The sequence below is a fragment of the Solenopsis invicta genome, chromosome 6 (assembly GCF_016802725.1).
Source record: "Solenopsis invicta isolate M01_SB chromosome 6, UNIL_Sinv_3.0, whole genome shotgun sequence".
Lineage (NCBI taxonomy): Eukaryota > Metazoa > Arthropoda > Insecta > Hymenoptera > Formicidae > Solenopsis > Solenopsis invicta.
The window spans coordinates 7,012,816-7,034,255 of record NC_052669.1 but is presented as its reverse complement, the minus strand read 5'-3'; the positions used below and the strand labels follow the sequence as shown (position 1 = coordinate 7,034,255).

The 21,440-nt window shown below is 39.1% G+C and overlaps 1 protein-coding gene across 1 annotated transcript in view; it reads right to left on the bottom strand.

The window, feature by feature from the left end:
• Nucleotides 1–21,440, bottom strand: part of LOC105194232 (protein daughterless) — a 136,836-nt gene that overhangs the window by 102,832 nt on the left and 12,564 nt on the right. The window contains 5 exon segments of the mRNA XM_039451196.1: nucleotides 8,973–9,017; nucleotides 9,360–9,388; nucleotides 9,635–9,829; nucleotides 9,832–9,880; nucleotides 11,467–11,516. Of these exon segments, the coding sequence (XP_039307130.1) occupies nucleotides 8,973–9,017; nucleotides 9,360–9,388; nucleotides 9,635–9,829; nucleotides 9,832–9,880; nucleotides 11,467–11,516 (368 nt within the window).

Here is a 21,440-nt window from a genome sequence, read left to right as displayed (position 1 = left end):
TTAGAAAAATAGAAACATCTCAAAGTTCCATCTCTAAATTTTATCTTTAAAAAATAGATGTTCCAAAGATATTAGTGAATGTCTTTCCTTCTCTCATGTTTCGATCGTCGAGAATCGATACGTAAAACGGGGAGCCACTTTCCCATTTTTCATGCATGCATTAAGCGACCTTCGACTAGAACCTATAATTTGAGATTCCTCGAAGAATACTATGTACGCCAAAAAAAAGAAAAAAAAAAAGAAAAATTAGCCGTGTAATCTCATAAAAGGGCGGGAGCGTCGGAACGTCGGACTTCGCGGCGCCTCTTAAACGGGGCTCAACTTTGTTTTCGAGATGGGCGCAACCGATTATTACAAAGCTCGAGGTGCGCGATTAAATAAATGATACGGCGTTCCACCGTTCGTCGCGACGTCAGCGTGAAAACATAGATATCGACAAAATTCACCGAACACCAAAATTCGATGGTTGCGTCCCTAAACCTATTCCCACAGTGAGCTTTTATCGTTCGATTTTTTTCCGGCGTAGTACTATTTGAAAAAAGATACTTAAAAAAAATCATCAAGTCAAGAAACTCGAATGACAGTAACTTATTTCCGTTATTACAGCAATTTCATACCCAATGAATTTATAATCAAAATTTACAATCCCTGTTATTTCTCCTAGAACGGTGCCTTTCCATCCCTACCATTCTCGATTATCTCGAATTTGTTCATTTTTTCACCTATTTAAAATGGTTCAAAAAAATTTCTAAAAATTCACGAACATATTTATTTTCTAGAAAACAAAATGTTAAAACTTTGCTTTAGAAAATAATAAAAAATGTAACATATAATTTTAATAGTCGAAGTAATCGAAAAACTTGCACGAATCAATCGGACACAAAATACCCAGAGTAGTAGAGAAAGAGTTAATTTTTATTATCTGGTTAGCACTTTACGTGTGCGTGTTTAAAAGTCTGCTTAATTTGCGAGCAACTCTCGTTCAAATTCCTTCGGCGAATTAACATCAATTTATAGCGAGAGACGAAGGAGAGGTCGACGTGAAGCAGATCTTTCGTCGAGAACTTCACGGAACACGCGGATAATAAAATGCGATCGAAATTCGGCGCGTAATTAACCTGACGCACAAAACACTCCGTCGCGTCGGTGCAATCGCGAGGGAATAAAGAGTCAAAACTGTTTAAGGGACTTATTTATTAATTGATAAGTGAACGGCCCGCTCCCCCCTTCCCCGGAAGTTATCGTCAAAGACATTTTCGTTTTGTACGCCGAGAGACAACAACAAGAGTAAACGTTCGGGGATCGTGGAGCTTACGAGGCAATTAAACGTAAAACCGGTAATTTGACTTTGAAAGCGTATTTAAAAACTCTTTAATTAATTCACTAATCCAAAACATTCGCAGAGGGAGAGAGAGGGCGTAAATACCCGGGTATTAATTAAACGGTATATCGAAACATATTGCGTCACGAAGAGGGGAGACAAGCTCTCTAATAATATATATATAGATAACACGAGAAAGTAACAGACACGATAATAAAATCTCTCTCTCTCTCTCTCTCTCTCTCTCTCGAGCTGTTGCTATAATTAAAACAAATAAAAGACAAATTTTATCAGCCTCGTCTAATATGAAACGAGCTATCATAGCGCGACGGACGCCGTAAATGAATAAGCTCTTACCTCATATATTATATAGTATATTTATGATGCAAGCAGGAGAGATAAATGATATAAGCAAGAGAGACGCGTAAAGAACTTATAAAAATACCAGCAATTATGACTATCTGAAACAAACACCTGCCCTCCGGTCAAACCAGTATTCTGCTTATCACGTTACAAAATTAACTCGGACCTGCCATACACGCTGCGACGACCGCGTGTGCGCCACGTAAGCGTCAAATATGTAAGCATCGAAATATATATGCTACGTCACATCGAACGAATTCGACTCGGGTTCTCTCGAGCGCGGATAATAAGTCCGGCAGAGCGCGAAATACCGAAATCACGCAGAAATGCGTGCGGACCATAAGGGCAACGCGTAAAATATGCGCGGCCACACGATACGGCCGTATTAAACGTTAACGTCGCGTGCAAAGAGGAAAAAAAAAAGCGGTCCATCGCGTCGTGCACCGAGGGGAAACAGGCAGCGATCGGCCGACCGACGACGCGTGTAAGTTCGTGCCACTTACACGGCAGCATCTCGCTATCGGATCGGAGGCCGAGAGGCTTCCAGGAAATTCCACGAAGCCACGAATTAGTGTGAAACCATCGGTACGCCCGGGGGGCCGGGCGCGATGCACGGGCTATACACGTAGTCCATAGTTGGATACGAAAGACCAGTGGAAAGGGGAAGAGAGGGGAAGGGGGCCCCGACTGCTGCTGCACGGTCTGGTGACCGCAGCACGCGACACCATATGGTCTGCCGTGACCTCCGTGCACACAAGCACAGGAGGGGCCTCAACTCTTCACGAAGCCCCCGAAAAAGACTCGCGGAATTGCGGGATCCTAAACCGAATCGGCCGGTGCATCATCCTCGGACGCACGCCCCGAGGATTCGACCTCCGGTGGCGCGGCGGAAATTCGTAACGTGCCCCCCCCCCCCCCCCGTCACAAAACTCTTCCCAGAGAATCAAGAACAATGTATGCGGACGCACGGGTGCCCCGAACCACCGGATGTTCTTTCAGCCGAAGATACTGGCGAAGAAAAACAGAAAAGAACAGAAAAGAAAGCAGGGCTTTTCTGAGTTAAAAATAAATATGTATCCGAGGAAAAAAAGTGTCAAATAAAAAAAGTTATAAAATAATAAAAAAAAAATACTTGTTTCCTTCATTACGGCGCCAACTGAAACGATTTAGAAACTAGAGCGAATCATTCTTACTTGCCATGAGAAATTTCATCAACTTTCTCGTGCTTGGACTTTAAAAATTAAAAATTCTTTACGAAAAAAAGATTGACTCCATACTCGTCGCAGAATTTATGGCCGAGAGGTCGTTCGGTGATTCCGATACAACGTGTATAGATTTACTGCGATAGCTAGGATACATACGATCAAACGCAGCAGTGGACGCGTTGATTACGCGAGTCAGTGACCCGTTGTCGGCCCGAAAATTACGAGGCGGACTGCGGGACGACCTTTCGACAGCACGGAGGGTTATTTATTCCCTTCGGAAATGGCGCGAAATGTTTTTTTAACATCTCTACCGGCGGCGATGGTGGCGGCGACGACGACGACGATGGCCACACGTTCGAGAGGGCTCGAAAAAGGGGAGAACGAGCGCGGGGACAGCGGACGGTGCTAACGATAAGTGAAACTCCCGTAGGAGCCACTTGGGACAGTGGTTACAGCACCCTAGAGGACGCCGTCGATGCCTATATCCTAATAGAAACGTAATCGCGTAGTTTCGACCGTTGAATAAATTATCGCGGAGGGGCCTGTGCGAACGAGAGGGAACGCCGTATATCGCGTGGATTAGCGACGATCTTCGTTGGGACACTAGTGGATTTATCCTGGCTCCCGATACGACGCCGCTCCCTTATTTATTATCGTTTCCATTCCCGCGGTTACAGAACTCTTCTTTCTTTTGTTATTAAATAATATGTAGATTAATAATTCCAGAAGATACAGCGAGAGAAAAAAATTACTTGATTCAAGTAAATATGTTATTACTATTCAAGTAACCAATTCATATCTCAAATCAGTATTTACTTCAAAGATGTAATATTAACTACAAACAAGTAATATATTATACATTACTACTTGGTTGATGTAAATAAGTTATTTGAATAGTACTAATAATTATTAATAATTATTAATAATTAATAATACTACTTATTTAAATCAAGTAATCCTTTTTATCAGTGTGTTCTGTACACAATAAAAAAACATTTTGTAACTCTGCACTGAAAAAAAAGACTGATAATACCTACTAAGTGTATAGAGATTAAATATTTGGTCCACGTAACCAGAAATAATTTTACTTTTCTAAATATTTAGTAACTTATACCAGATTTGATGATACTAAATATTTAGAAAAATAAAATTATTTTTAGTTATATTGACAAAATATTTAATTGATACTATTTCATTATACATTTGGTAGTTGTAACCAGACTTTTTATCAGTGCGTTAAAACCGGTCCTTGTTAAAAGTTTAGTGTTAAATTTTTTACATATATCCAAGTGTTAATTTAACATAACATTGTGTTATTTGAACATTTTGTGTTAAATTAATATTTAATATTTCTTAGCGTTAAAACCAAAGCACAATTTATGAGGCAATAAAGAAATTGCATAAAAAATAATGTAATTTTAAAATATAAAGTTTAAAATAAATGTATGTATCAACGAATTATAAATATTAATTTTACTGAAGAAATATATTTCCGTACTCTGTTTTCAAACTGTTAAAATATTGCGTTTTTTGTGTTAATTTTTGACACATTTTAATTATTTTTTAACATATTCATCTTATGTTAAATTAACACAAAAATTTGAGTGGATTGTTTGCGATATGAGATATATGTTAAATTTAACACAAATTTTCCAACTGTATAGATTAAAAAAAGATTCTATTGATTTTTTTAGATAATAAAACGTATCCTTGAAGGTACGTAAAAGTAATTAGGCATAATCAATTGCGCGACAGACGGAACAATGCAAACAGGACAATAATCTTATCTAGATAAAACAAAAAAAATTATTTTTGTATTATATTTCGCAGATTATGACGTCTTCGATTTTTGCGTTTGGTAGAGTGAAACGAGGGGACCTTGACGATCCTACGATTTATCCGTTAATAAATCAGTTAAATGGTTACATCGAGTGGATTTACACAGCTGACAGCGTGTTTGATCGCGTCGGAAGACAATTTGCTTCTTTTTGAGCGAAAGTCATGCAAAGCAAATGACAAATATTGAATTTCTTACGATCGACCGACATTATACCTGTTTGCGAAAGGCTGACAGAGAGAGAACTCTCTCTCCTTCTTTCTTCTCTTTTCGCGCGCGCCTATGTATAATATTCATGTATAATCATTTATTACAAGCTGCAGCGGCTCGCTGAGACACGGGATTCTAAACAACAAATTTGAACGCGCCAGCATGACTCGATTGTTGTTTAATTTCACGAATCCTTGTTTACGCGAGGTGAAATATTGAATTACAAACTGCCGCCTGTAATCATATACCGTAATGGGTGTCGTATTTTCAATGCACAGTGTTCTCTCTTTTCTCTCTCTTTACCCGAATAATCTGTTAATCGTCATTCTTTCAAATGACGGAGGTCGAAAAAAAATTTCATCTTATTGCTTTGTTATTTACAGCACGTATTTCAAAGCTAGCGCTAGCGTACAATAATGGCGTGTTCTGGAGATTTTCACTAAATGTCTAACGCATTAAATAAGGAAATCATAATACGGAAATCTTGACGGAGACCGACGGGCGCTCGAGTCAATTTTCTGGGAGTTACCTTAATTTGTAAAAAACTTTACTCACCAGTCGATACAATCCGGTTAACTTCGCCACTGTTCCAACGCCGTAGCTGACCATACTCGCGAGGTATTATCACTCACACGGCACCCCCGAATTTAACGCGACGTATTTTCAAAGGTGAAGTCGTCCCGATCTCGATCGCTGTAAGCGCAAAGTGTTTGACGAGGCAGTTCTGCCGACGGAAAAATTCAGCGTCGCGAGACTCCGAATAGAAACATCGTGGAAAAAGGACGAGTTCCGCATCCGATGCGTTTATTCGTAAAGCGTTCGCCAGATCGCTAGTAATTCTATTCGACACTCCCAACGCGCCCGAGATACGTACGTTGAACAATTAACGAAGAGGAGGCGACTTCATTCAAGGCCACGCTTAAGCGACGGACCGCGAACGTCCGACGGAACGCGACTGACGAGACCGGCATCGCGACGAATGGAATTGATTCGCGACCGTACGCGTTAAATTTTATGTTTCACGCCGATCGCTCGCCACTGGTGATTCAACACTCGCGACACTTTTGAGGCTGTCTGAGAACGTTAATAAGCGATTCGCGAGACGGAGGCAATTTCACGCCGACGTTAGAACATAACCTATCCGACGGGCCGCGAGACGTACGCCGAGATTCAATTAGCGAGACCGACATCGCGACAAGCGAGTTGATCCGCGCTAATTTTATGCTTGCTCACCGATTGCTCACCACTGGATTCGACACTCTCGATAATCCTTGAAAGCGTTATTAAGCGATTCGCGAGACAGGCAACTTCAAGCCGACGCTCAAGCGACGGGCCGCGAGCGTCCGACGGAACGCAACTGGCGAAATTAAAATCGCGAGGGACGAATTGATCCGCGATGCACGGTGTCAATTTTATACTTCGCGACGGTGGTCTATCATCTATCACAATCAAATTCGCGACATTCCCGATGCGTCTGAGATACGCCGGGCGAATCGCGAAACGGAGGCAACTTCACACCGATGCTCGAGCGACGGGTCGCGAATGTGAGTGTTCGAATTGATATCGCGAGGGACGTATCGACTTTATACTTCACACACGCACTGATTTTATACCTCACGACGATCGAATTCGACACTTCTGATACTCTGAAATTCAGCGATTCGCGGGATAGAGGCAATTTCACGCCGACGCGACGCTGGAACCTAACCTCTTCGGCGGGTCGCGACCGTCCGACGGAATGTAACACGTAACTGATCCAACTGAAATCGCGAAGGACGAGTTGATCCGCGACCATGCACACCGATTTTATGCTTCACGATCGTACGTCGTCAAAATCCTGCCAACACTACACCGAGTGCTTCGTGAGACAGAGACAACTTCACACTGACGCGACTAGAACGACAACGAGCAATTAGCGACAGCGATATCACGAATGGCCGACGGAACGACTTTGTGCTTCATGTACGCACCGACTTTATACCTCACCACGATCGTCCGTCGCCGAATTCGATACCCTCGACACTTTCAACACGAAACTTACGGGGAAAAATATGTGCGAAATGCGGGATGACGCCTCCCCGCGACAACAATGCCGCGACGTTGGCCAACTAACTGACCGACGCGCCGCTAGATCCCGTGACGTCATATCGATAGTCATTATGGCCGTTCAAATTTCCGAAGGAAAAAAAACTAGTCGCGTTGTTTTCCCATTGTTGCCCCGTGCGCTAATTAACGCTCCCATTTTCTATTATTCCGTAATCTACCTACGGAAACGTCTATGTTGTTTTGGATAGGCAATCAAAATTGATCAGTGATAATAAATAGAATTCACATGTTTATTTTCAACTGTAGTACACGTGCACGAGTCTGTCATCTATTATTTTTGCAATTTAGATGATTTTTTTTATCATTCAGCTAATTTAAAAATTTCTTTCATTTTCGTGACAAAATATTACCAATTTTACTTTATGTCAAAAATGTCAATAAGAATAATAATAAATGCAAATAGACGGATGATTATAAAATTTGTCTCTTTCAGTATTTTGTACGCCTTTAAGATAAAAACAATCTTGCGAAATAATTTGCCTCGCGTTAACCAAGCGTCGCCTCATTATGCTTGCAATTGCCGTTAATTGCCGGAGTAAATCGCGCGAAATGATAAACAGTAAGTAGCAGTGGAAAGTGATAGCATTTGGTATCTTTTGATACTTGTCGCGAACGCGTCTTCAAGAGATAATAATAAGACACACGAAGCGACTCACGCCGCTCGCTCGCCGGCTCAGAGTCTCGCCACGCGAATGTAAACAAGGTGACCGTGTCACAACATAGTATAAGCTGTACGTCGCAAAAAAACGAGCGCTATGTGCCAACCGATCGCCACGCACATACATTATATGAAATATTTAATGTGTCTATTGCAAAATAAGCACAGGCTATTCCCGCGTCCTCTTGCGTTTCAAATTAATTTCTGTAAATTATTGCGCACCGAGTCTGACGTTTATTCAAACGAATGAAATTTATCTTGATCAAAAACGTATTTACACTAATTAATTTATTGTTAATTCTTTCTTCTGGAATAAAATCTGAAATAATAATGATTTTAATACATCGAAAATTATAGCTTTAATAAGCTAAAGAAAATTAAAACGCTGATAAGTGCGATTATTTTTTTCTTAATTTATTAAAATTATAAAATTCCGATTTCCTTGAATAAAAAAAAATAATAAAATTAAATATTTCCATTTTTCGGTCGTAGAAAATATACTTTATTCTTCTGATTGAATATATTAACATCAAATTTTTAATCATTGATTTCAAATGCAATGCTTAATTAATTCTTTTTAATTGAAAAAGAATAAAGTAATTAGCATATTAAAATTTGCTATGAATATAATTAACTTGTTAACATCAACTCATTAGTACAATGTGCAGTAAAGTCATTGAGCTATACAAATCGAGGATTCGAATTGTGAAAATTAATGACTGATAAATCGTACAAAAATTGTTACAAACATGTAAATTCTACGTGATATCATTAATTAATTTTAATTACATAATTATATTATAATTAAAAAGCTATTAAATAATTTTAATATTTTTATATAAAAATATCCTAACTAATCTCCAGAATACGTCGTTAAAATATTACGTAATAAAATTATGAGATACTCTTATTTTAATATTAACTGATATTTATCGTCTGATAAATAAAAAGTGTGCAATTTTATTTTAAACGACAAATATTTTTAGTTCCTACGTGTTCGTAGGAATAAAACATTCCGAACGAACTCGAAGCTCTTGGGGAAAATGTCGAAACGTCGGCGTTTCGTGCCGGCTGCTATGGGATGGTAAAATCATCATCCTCAATAACGCCGCTCGTAAAGATCACGATCGTGAGCATTGCCTGAGCTCATCCGAATATTCCTCGCTCACGTCAGACGCCGAAGAGACGTGGGCAAAAACTTAATTTACGAGCTAATCTAATTTACGCATATGAGTCGTGATATGATATATCTGTTCTTTTTAAAACACTCACCCAATGTTGCGTCGCTACTACCTCTCCTTCCGTTCCGTCGAGGTTCTGCAGAGAAAACAAATTGAAAATATTGTTAAAAAAAAACGTTACAGAAACATACGAAAGATACGTTCACGTGATCGCGGTATGACGCGCTGGTGTTCGAATGCAATATCTAAACGCGGCCGCTATCGATCGTGAGATTCAAGAGCTGCCTAATCATTCGATCGAATGAGTCACGCTTGTTTTCGACGCCTCTGGAATACACGGTGCCGTGAAGAAGAACGAAACTGATCGCGACAAATTTTATTTAATAAGTAAATCCAGAATTACGCGATCAACATCTTCAGTATAACAGTAATTAATTTCAACACGATAAAAATAGAATAAGTAACATCTGGTACTTACATCCTTCTTCCTTTTCACAGTTGCAGCACCTGAAATCATATTTAAAATCTTGTTAAAAAAAAAAAACCAATGAATAATGCAAAAAATAATCCTGATAAAAACATTTTCTCGATAATAACTCTATAAAGTGTAAAAATATAGATAATTTATGGAAATTGAATATCTTTTCTCTCTTCGGTTGTCTCTTCCTCTCTCTCTCACACACAATTTCCGCATTCGCTTATATTTCATTATCTTGATCCTCGATAAAGATAATACGATAACAAAGGACTTACCGCCAGTGGGATTAGGTAACCGTGTGCCGTTGGTACCAGCGGGAGTCGTCGGATTCACGACGGGGGTGGGAGTGACGGTGCCTACAGTGACCGGTACACCCCTGGTCCCGAACGGAAAGTACGGCGAGTCCGGGGGGTATGTGGTACCCTCGACGCCACCACCACCCCCGCCACCGCCACCGCCGCCCCCGCCTGGCCCCCGCCCGGTCCACCCGCCGTAGGACCGAATGCACCACTGCTGTACGCCTGAAACAGAAACCGAAACGCATCCTTTTTTTCTCTATTTTTTTTTCCATTTTCGCCTCTGGTCGCGACAATTATAATCGCGATATTGCAACGACGAATTATCGATATAATAACGCTGCGCAAGATCTATATATCAAAAATATTCCAGCAAGTAATAATACTTTTTTTTGTTTAAAGTATTGCGTAAGCACTATCTTTTAGTTTATAAAAGTACAGTGTTTTTATTTAATTAAACCGAAGTTTTCCCAAGTTCAATTAACTTCAATTAAAAGAGTATTGCATTTCGCATTGATTACGGATAACTGTCACAAGTTATGGAAGAGGAGAGGAAGGATGAGGACGGGGGGAGTATACGAAATGGAGGAAATGCGACAACGATAACTCGGAGGCGGCTTCAATAAATCATCCATCGAAATCAATATTCCTTATCAGCTATGGTTTAACGACTGTCGATTAGATACTAGTCTCTCGCTTTCTATCTTTCTCTCCAGCGCTTTCAAAAAGTTCAAGTGTATTCACATCGTTCCCGCTGTCATTTAACGTTTGCAGAAACAATGATTGAATTATGCTTTTGAGAATTGCGACGAATAAAACATTTTCTATACTTAAGAACTTGAATATTATATGTCGTAATTAAATATAAAATAATGTATACTTGATCAATTTTGCAGCGAATTTTTATACCATTTATCTAGCAAGAATCGTCGATAAGTGACAAAAAAACATTGTAATTCCGAAAATTTCGAAAAGTGGATGTGACTCGAACACAAATGCTGCGGCAATCTTTTTAATTTCAACGACACGAAAAATAAATACCCCAAGTTCTTTCTCTCGTGAAATACGTGCGAGTAACTTGATGCATCGAATACGTCGCCATGGATGAGAAAGAGCGTAAGCGGATATTAAAGTGGAAGGTTGACGACACTCAGCCTCCTCGTCGGAACCGAGGAGAAGACACGATATTTTTCGTTTCGCTCTTCGACATTGCCATTGCGCGTATAATATACTGTGTATGTTAATTGTTAATTAATTAAGGTGATTGATATCGGCATGATAAATGAATGAGAGTTAATTCACAACTAGCAAAGTCACGAGAATAAATTTATATCATTAAGATTAACGACGAGCCAGTCAAACACACATGTTGACTTTCACGTTGCATTAACGCTATCGCTGCCGATAAATAATAACGCTCTCCGGGAAGGATACCTTTCGCGACACAAGAAATGAGAACCTCTTTCCGAAAATATCGTCCGAGGTAAAGTTTTGGGATTACGTCGGGGAGAGGAGGAGGCCGGAGGGAGGGCGCGGAGTCGGGCGACGTCGGAACGAGTAACTTTTTCTCAGATAAATTCGCTTCTACGACTGCAATAATTATTACGGTCCTATTTCTTACATAATCCCGCCTCGTTTAGAGGTTCAAGTCGCTGCAACAAAGGGAGAGATCTTGAATATTCCAACTTCTCTCGCGCCGTCGCGTCGCTCGGCTCGAATGGGGAAGGAAGGAACAAAGGGCGTTACGCGCGCAAAGAAATCGCTGCGATTCGTATTGTTGGCGCGAAGGTCAATACCAAAAGATCACTCACCATTCCGTTGTCTATCGTGGGGCCATACGGCGTCTGAAAGCCTGGCTTTTCTGAAACAGATAAGACAAATCTATGAAGATCGATTCTCCAACAATGTGCTCTTTGTCGAGAGGTTGAGTGGATAAAGAAAAATTTGTTAAACGCTTCACGTATCATTGTACACAGTCTACAAATTTCGTAAAAACTGTCGGTCATCAACCCTCCGCGAACCAGATGAAAAAAACCAACCGAAATCATGGCGAACCATGTCGGGGTATTTCATACCCCATGCTACCTGTGCTGTATTTCACCATAAGTATACTAATTTAGTACGACGGTAATTTCACTGTCATAACATCGATTCTTGTCCTTTAAAGTACAAAAATAAAAAAGAGAATAAAATATTTAATTTTTTAAGGCTCCTGAGTACTCGCCGCGGCCATATTGAAGTCGTGACGTCAGAAGCGAGAAATTGCGTGAAATGACACGTAATTTTGTCCGACATGCCATTTGTAAATAAAGCCAATTTGGATAAAACAAACTAAGCAGATGACTTTAAAACACTTCTAAATATCGGTCACGACTATCCTTTTTCCGCCTAACAATCAGTAAATAGTTGTAAAAAGCATGTAAAGTGAAGCAATTGAAACAGGAAAACACATGGGCACATAATTTTGTCCGACGTGCCATTTCTAAATAATGCAGTTTGATTAAAACAGACTAATCAGATGGCTTTAAAACACTTATCTAAATATCGGTCACGACTATCCTTTTTTCGCCTAGCAGTCAGTAAATAGTCGTAAAAAGTGACGTCTATTCAGACAGGAAAACACACGGATAGCTATTAAAAGGAGTGAAAAATGTACTTTTATGTATAAAATTCAAAGAAACTTTACTCGCGGTCCATTTTTACGAATTTGGTAAATACGAGACAAGTCATGTTTTTACAATGAAACACATAATAACAAAATGACATGCACGATAACATTTCATCGTCAATCTGTCACGTTTCACGTGTATTAGTTCTAATTTTGTCCGCGACGAAATGTCGCTACCGTCAACACGGAGTTCTCGGCTGAGGAGTCAGGAGCCTTAAAACAAGAAAATAAAAAAAATAAAAAGTTATAGGAGTATCTTACTGGAGTGTATGTCACTCCCCATCTAGTTCACAAAAGATTTATATACACATATACAGAAAAAGAATTATTAAATCAACAACCATTTCCTCATATATATGCAAGAATAAAAAATCTTGAAAGAAGATGATAATCTTAAACAGACGTAACTTGCTTTAGGTATATGAAGAAATTTGTTTCTTAATGTAAGCAAATTATGTCTCTGTGTATATATTACGACGGTGTAAATTATATCAAATATTGTACGGAAGTGTGAATCATAATGGCACACATACGAAGCTCTTGCATAAATTCAACGTTCCGCATCCTGCTCGCGCGTAATCCTTCGGCAAATAAAACAACAGACGCCGCGCTATACTAAAAGGAAGACAAAGGAACAGGATACCTGACAAAATATCTGCAGTATCGGGTAGGGGATTAGAAAAAAAGAATATCCCGCAACCCCACGCAGCCCGCAATATTCTTGGCGCGTGAGTCGTCGGGGCGAAAGGGGGAGCGAAAAGAAAGTTCCCCTCTCGGGAGGAGAGTCGATGCAAAATTAATGCCGGGCATAAATTCGCGATGCGTCTTTATAAATCAAAATCGCGATCGCGCTAAGAATCCGCACGCGGGGGAGATATGTATACGCGCGCGTTTTCCACGTTGCGGCTCATACGCACGCGGAATAAACAACGAGATAAACATTACGATGTTGCCGCAGTCCGGGGCTTCATCCGTTATTAATGCCCATCCCGTAACACGTATACCGCCGTAGGAGCGCGAATCTATGCGCGAGGCGCACCGTGTCTTGCGGAGAATTTATGAGGATCGGCTGGATTTACGTTTCGAAAAACCGCCCGGAAAGAATTGTAGGACGACGCGTTGCCGCATCGAGATTAATTTTTATTCGACAAGAGATACGCACTGGCAAGTACTCTTCTGTATTGTTCGTAGCTTCTCCGTATTCTCCTCCATCGTCATATTAAAATTAAACCTATTCATAGTCCAAACTTAACATTTTATACGCCTTTTTACATCTTGTATCCCTTCTTGTGCCTTTAAGATCGAGATTGGCCGGAAAGTTCAATGAATGAAAAAAGACACGGAAATTTTTGATTTTTGCTGTTTAGAAATCCAATAGAATAAACTAGCAAAAATTTAAAAAATGAACAATATGTAACGATAAATAAAATGATTAAAACATGTTTATATAATTTTATGCAAAAAGATATTTTTACTTTAATTAGTAAGTCATATGATCATCGTTAATGAAAAATTAAATCAATAGTGACGAACTAATGATAATGAAACTTTGTAATAATAAAGTCTTTTTAATTCTAATTAATTTGTGAAATACTTTCTCTTTGACAAAAACTTCGGAGATATAAATGTTACTAAAAATTTCATTTTAATTTTAATAACAATAGTAACAGAATTAAACATTTGCTTGTTTATAAAACAATAAATTGTTAATCTAATATTAATTTTTTTGTGTATAGGCATCTGCTTCGCATTCACCGTTCAACATCTTGTAACGAAAAACTAATTTATTTCCTACGTTGATTGCTAATCTGCTACGGGATTTATTTTACTTTATAAAGCTTGAATTGGAAAAGTCTCTTTCAACTGACAACACTCTCTCATTGTTTATTATTTTATCGCTTTTAATAGAAAAGCTCTGTTGTATATTTTTGTCCGATTTTTACAAGCATGGGTCTTATTTTTAAAAATGTAAAATTTTGTCAAACACAACCATCCTGATTTTAATATATAAAAAGAAATTACGATATATTCAGAACAAAAGACGTTATTAATCCTTTCCTCAAAGATATCCCCCAGATTCTCGTACAGCCGGGGTTATCTTAGAAAATCCCGTAACGACGTAACGTGTTCTGAAATTCGCAGGATAGCGGTACCGCGAGATTCGTACGAAAACGCGCACGCATCGCAGGTGTATACGTATTACATTATAGGGAGGAGGGAGGCGGGGGCGTAGTCGCGGGTGGACGATAGGGCGAGTGTCCTCGGACGGCACACGATCGCCCGAGATAACTATGAATCCTAACAGTTTCGGCTTGCTCGTGACATGTTTGCCGAAGCGTGCGGCACCGACTCCGCAATATCATGCATCAAAGGACAAGCTAAACCATGGTCCATCGTGTCATCCTCAGAGCTGGCGCAAGCCTGCTCGACCGTTATGACGTAGTGCTGAGCGCCGGGCCTCCATGTCACGACTAGTTCGTCTTCCGCGCTGCCTCTGCCGCCGTCATCCGTTCGGTAATTGTTCGATGAAGAATTAGTCGGGAATGCTGGTTGCGGGTGTCGCCCTCGGTCTGGACCGTACGTACGTAGACGTCGAGGAATGATCGCGAGATTGCGTGCAATCCGCCGCCGGTGGCTACACGTCGGATACATTTACATACGTATCACGCCAGGTTTGCAAATTTAAAGTAACTGATTTTCAACGATGATAAATTTTATTCGATCGAGCATGTAGTTAGGTAATATACAATTAAACAACACAATATTAACGTTTAAATTTCTTGGTCAAAATTTGTATCAAGTGATCCTTTTTCTCTTTTTTTTTTTTATTCCACGTTTGGATTTTCTCACACGTTCGACCGAACGGATAGCCGGAGGTGTTAGATTAATGCGATTTTTACACGAAAGAACAAGAGGAGGTCTGATAATAAGGAGCAAAAGAAAGAGAACGGGCAGTGGCAAGCGTTTCCGCGAAATTTGCTACTCAATGCGCACCGGTGATGCGATAGTATCAGTATGGTTTTCAGGCGACATTAATTCGATATTACACCTCACGATTCGCACGACACGACCTCGAAAACCGCTATACAGAGAGCAATTTTCGACGGACGACACGCGACCACGGCGTGTCGGTCGTGTTTTGCTCCGCTGAAAATCCGCAAAGTACCGATCGCGTTATAGAAGATATATAGAGGCGAAAATTAACTGTCGATATTTCAAATTCTAATTATTATAATCAGTTGTATTAAATTACACCACTCGTAACAAGATTTACTCAGATACACTTGTGTAACTTTTTATTCCTATGTTTCATGAGATATCTAATAAAATAATTAAATCCTTACATGATTCACCTCCTATAAGCGCTACAATATTATTTAAAATAAAACAATATTCGTGAAATATTATTTAATATTAATAAAAAGTGGTTATATGTCCATTACTGATAATGTTATATGAATATTATATGACAAGTAAATAATATTATTTACTTCAATATTTTAAATAATCAGGAATATTGTAACTTTTAAATGTAATACTTATAAAGTTTATGAATATTTTATGCATAATGATTCACATTAATTTTTAAACAAAAATAATATTCGAAGAACATTTTCATAATATTTAAAAAAAAATATATCACGAGTATTATATAAGGCGAACATATAACGTGAATACAATATTCCTACAATATTAAAAAATATTATATTCTTGGAATATTATTTTAATATTATTTTAATTGTTAACAATATTCATATATTCTAGGAATATATTGTAAAGCTTACAGGATAAGCTAAAAAATAAACAAAAAATGCTAATCAAATCAAAAAGTGCGGAATTAATTTACAATTAAACACATAATCTATTTCTCTCCTTTCCTCGCTCTCTTCTCCCTCGATTTTTTGATTAAGCTAAATTAAGCTTTTAGCCCAGCTTTTAACGACCGAGCATAACAGAGTTATTTACATTTGAATAAAAACTGAAACATGAAAAGTCGAGTATCACGCCGCGTTATTGCGCGACGAGGCCAAAACTGCCGGACACTTTCAACGTTGACGATCTCGTAAAAAAAGAGGTATATTCGTTCATGTGGAGTGCGCGGCATCCCGTAACAAAAGTGCGCGCATAAAAAAAGCAGAAAACGCGAGTGCGACAAATAGACACGCGTGAGCGTGAACGTGCCACGGCATCGAAGTACCGAGAGAGATTTGCACTCCGCGGCCGCAAAAATGTAGCTTCCTGCTAGAGAATTCGCGATTTGATGTCGCAGCGTAATGAACGAGGAAACTCGAGGAGGATTTCAGCCACATTAGGCCTTACCGTTAGGCTTAACGACTAATTACAGGAAAAACACGTTGAATCGTTCACGCAGAAAGAGTTACCGACGGGAAGCCAACCGTGTACGACTTTGGCAAAAATTTGAGGATACAGAGCGTGCACGAAGGAGTACGTAAGGGTCGTATTGAGAAAGCTCGATCGAGTGTGTTTAATGCATTCCTGGCTTAGATGACCATCTGGACTCTGTACAATGTAGCCCATTTTCGATACTTAATTGTCATTGTAAACTTTCTGAAACGTATATATTAAAAGTTCTAAAATTCTAAGAGAAAAATAATCAAAATTCTACCAATTATATAACTAAATTTTTAGAAATAAGATGGAGACAGTTGCACAAAGATTCTGGACTCTTCATTTTATGTCGCAGAATTTCCATTAAAAAATATTCCATCATCTATTCAACCAGCCTAATCTAATGGAGATTTAGAAATACTTTCTAATATCATGTGATAAGTCAGCAAATTATTTTTTGATGCAAATTGTCTCTCAATATTAGATATCTTACGCGTTCTCTAAGAAGTTTTTTAACCTAATAAAAATATTGCAATAATACATCGCGATAAATAATTTTGAAGAAAAAGTACCCTACATAAGAACGTTAAATTTATTAAATCATGAAGTAATGAACGAATAATGAGCAGATAAGAGAGAAAGAGAAAGAGAAGTGCAGGGATCAATTCAGACGTAATGAGACTCAAGGAGACCAGCTCATGTTAAGACGAACGGCGCACAGGTGAATCGCGGCAGCCGGTTTTCATGTTTGTCCAAAAAATAATTCAGTCGGTTATCTCGCGCGTCGATCGAGAATCGCCGTTCTATCGTCTCTCGCGGTATCCACTGCCGGATCACCTGCCGAGAGCCGAGCATGCCGCACGCAGGTTACACGCCGCTCTAGCGCCAAGAAAAATCTCGCGGGGCGTATCACGGCAAAGGCGGAGCTCGTAAAGCGGTAAAGGAAATAATTGAACACCTGCGCACCAAGGCGGGCTTAATTCAATTAGCTCGCCCGACAAATGCCCGACACTTTCTTTGTGAACTCGATGTAAATTTTACAAACGGCTTTGCGGAGGCCTCTCACGTAAATCTGGATGGATACGCGACCGGGCGACGTCGCAGATATCTCCAGCTACTTCAGTCTCCGCGCGTTGATATTTCGGAATAAAAATGTTGTTTTAATGCAACAACTTTGAGATCAAGTACGAAAAGCTAAAGCAAAATCATGCAATTCTTCAATTATTCAATGACAATTTCTAAAAAAAAAACTCTGAAATTGTTTGGAGCCCACGCATTAAAAACCTACACCCAAAGAGAACAAAAGAATATTTGTTTGACTCAAAGAAATTTGTGCGTTGCTATACGATTAAAGAAAAGTTCTTTTAATTTCAAGAAAGTTTTTGGTTGTTCCTTTTGTTAGAATTGAAAAAAATAGTTTAATAATGCAACGCAAATTTTTTTTTTGATAAAAGAAATATATTTTTTAAATTAGAACAACTAAATTATTTCTTACACTACTGTCAGTATTTTCTTTGAATTAAATAATTATTTGTCTAAATTAAATAAATAATTTAAACAAATAATTTATTTACATCTAAAAGCTAATAACATTATTTCTTGAAATCAAATGAATTTTTATTTTTCGCAAAAGTATTTTCACTTTAACTTAAAAATCGAGTTAAAAAAACGATTTCGTCAATTGAAACATAATTTTTCTCTGAGTGTATCTTTTTAATTCCAAATGGAAATAATTAAACATAAAAATTTTTTAAATCTTTTTTCTAGTAATAAAAGAGATTCTGTAATCGTAAAATGATTCTTTTTGTTTTAATAGTCATGATTGTATAATATCTAAATAATATTTATTTTTTATAAACGTTTTGCGTAATATATTTATATAAAACATTATTTAATGCACGTAATCCAAATTTAAAGCGACTTCTTTGCATTATTAATCTTTTGCACTTGGATCCGCACTCGCTAACTTTATTACTGGATCGACCCTACGTTCGAATTCACGTGTGTATCGCACAGTGCATAGTGCCACGCGACCCAAAAGGGTGTTCGAGGCTTCTACAAGTAAGAACGAGAAGGGGAGCGACGAGAAAAGGAGCCACGATCATTGAGGTATACAGAAACGGCGGTAGCGGGGGCCCTACCACCCTCGGGGCCTACGACCCCGAAAAGAGGTGGAGTATAGGGTTTTACCGAGGGAGTAAAGAATAGAATCAGACGAGAAAGACGAAAAAAACGTAGAAAAAGGCTCAGGTAGCCATTGGTGCTCAACCGGACCCTCACGATTTCTATTATCTGAGTTGTTCTAATAAAAGTCTATACTACGTATCCCACAAGTCAATTAACCCTAAATTATTACAAAGAATTCAGTACGTACTAGCTGCAAAGATAGCGCTAAAAAATTTAAAAAAAAATGATAAAAACAACCTAAAGATATCTAAAAATTATTTTTTCACGAATTCATTTTTGAGAATTGATTTATCAAAATGCTCATAAAAAAAAAACAGCGGACTTTCAAGCAAAGCAAGAACACTATTTAAAATGTTTTAAAGATGCAAGACTATTTTTGTAGCTGCAAAAAGTGCAATGTCCGTTAGACGACGGCCCTAAGAACCAACAAAGGTCCAAATCGCGGATGCACAGTGAGACCGTCGAAGCGAGAATAATCGAGATTCGAGAAGAACGCGTGCACGGCTCCACTTTCAGGCATGGCATTCGTCGTATTCGCCGTCTCGGCGTACCTACGCTAGTGATCTCCGTATAGGTCCCGAAAAACCGCAGTGCGCGGCCCCGAGTCCCACGGGGCTCAACGCGGAAGCGAGGAGGAAGCGGTGTTCCAGGAGGCAGAAATTTTGTGAGAGGACGAACTTCTGGCCACGCTCCAATTTCCCCCACCAGCCGAAATCGAAAGAAGCGCGTCGCGTGTGCCGTCAGGAGGCCGCGAGAGTACAAAAGAGCGCAACTGGCACAAGGGGAGGGGAAGGGGGAAGAACCGGAGAATTTTGTTTCGTGAGATTGTCGTCGCTGAGCTTCTTTTACTTAGGACACACGCCTTTCTTATTTAGAATAAAGAGGATAACAGGATTACCTGCTACTCCTCTCTCTCACGCGAATTCTGTATTCAATAGTAGTAATAAGTAATATAAAATAATGTACATGCTCTTAAAAAATATCCGCTATCTGATATAACTTTCTCCTACGTATTATCTCACGTATTAAAAGTAAGTCATTTATATCATGTTACACGGATCACAATAAGGAAGCGATTCAACGATTCCGTATGTAACGCACCGTTCCTTCAATCGATTTCCCTCGTAATTTCTCGTCAATTATATGCAGAGGTAAGAATGTGAGAGAAGCGATAAATAATGGGCGATAGTAAAAACGTATTTTGAAAGCATTTTCGTAGAAATTAGTGAAATTAGTGTCAAACGCAAAGGGTTATAAAAACATGTTTAGAGATTACGAAAACTTCGATATTGAATACCGATACTCGCATGAGCGTCACGGTCGCGAGCGAGCAAACGAAACAGCAAAAAGAAAGTGGTAGCGTGACAAAGTCGGCGAACTTGCAGCGGAGGGAAAAAGAGAGAAAGAGAATAAACGGAGGGCGGGCGGCGAGAGGAGGTATCGTCCGTTGCGCCGTTCGGGAATAAACGGAACAGCGAAGGTGTATTTTGTGGAGGAGAAGGCTGCCTGCCACGCGACCATGGGGCCCCATGGTGGGGATGCCGGCGTGCCAAGGGGCCCGCGGGACCAAGGCGATCATGGGCCGCCGAGGGGGAGGAGAGGGCGGGCGTGTGTATACGGGGAGACAAGGGGGAAGGAGGAAGGTGGCGAGGCAAAGGGGGAAATGCAGCAGCAGCAGCAGCAGCAGCTGTCGCTGCCAGTGCCCCCCTTCGTGTTACCCTAGAAGGGGCCCACTGGAGGACATTGGCGCAGACCACGGGGGCCCCAGTGCATCTCAACCTGTCGCTACTAAAATAACCGGACAATGTGTCACGTTCGCATAGAATCTTTGCCGTAGAATGCATGCCGTTCCAATAATAAGATACTGAATGGTTAATAAGAATCACAAGAGGTTATAGATAAACGTGAAAATGGAGGGAAAGAGAATTTAATATTTCTTTGGCAATATATATTCTTGTGTCTCCTGGTTGTTAATTTTAGAGATAAAGGATGGACCGATTTTGGCTTAAAAAATGTAACGTAAATTATACATGTAATCATGTATTTTTTAAGTCGCTGAATGGTAGCACTTTTTACCATTTAAATCTGTGGAAAAGTGATCAAAATTCGCGTCAAGAGAATTATTTTAATTCGGTTAGTAACGATTTTGATCTGTTATAATTATTTAATTAGTTATTTAATTATATTTTTATAATTTTTTTCGCTGAAAGCTAAGAAAACGCTAAAAAAAAATACTTCAAAAATGCGAAATCTGACATGGCAAAATCAATATAATCTAATTAAAAAAGATAGCCTATTTCTTATTCAAAGAAAATCTCAAGTCTCGTCATGTATCATACATCTGCATGCATTGTGCAGCTTTGAGTATGTTAAAATGATAGACTCCACATCACTGAAGAAAAAGGATTTTTAAGGTAGACTTTCGTCTAGAGCCCTATTTCTTTATATTATATTGTATATGATATAGCGTTTTATGAATTTATTCATTGTCATCAGAATTCAAAGAGACTTCGACATAAAATATATTACTTAAACTGAATTAAAAATGACTCCTTTAACGCAAACTTTGAATATCTTTCT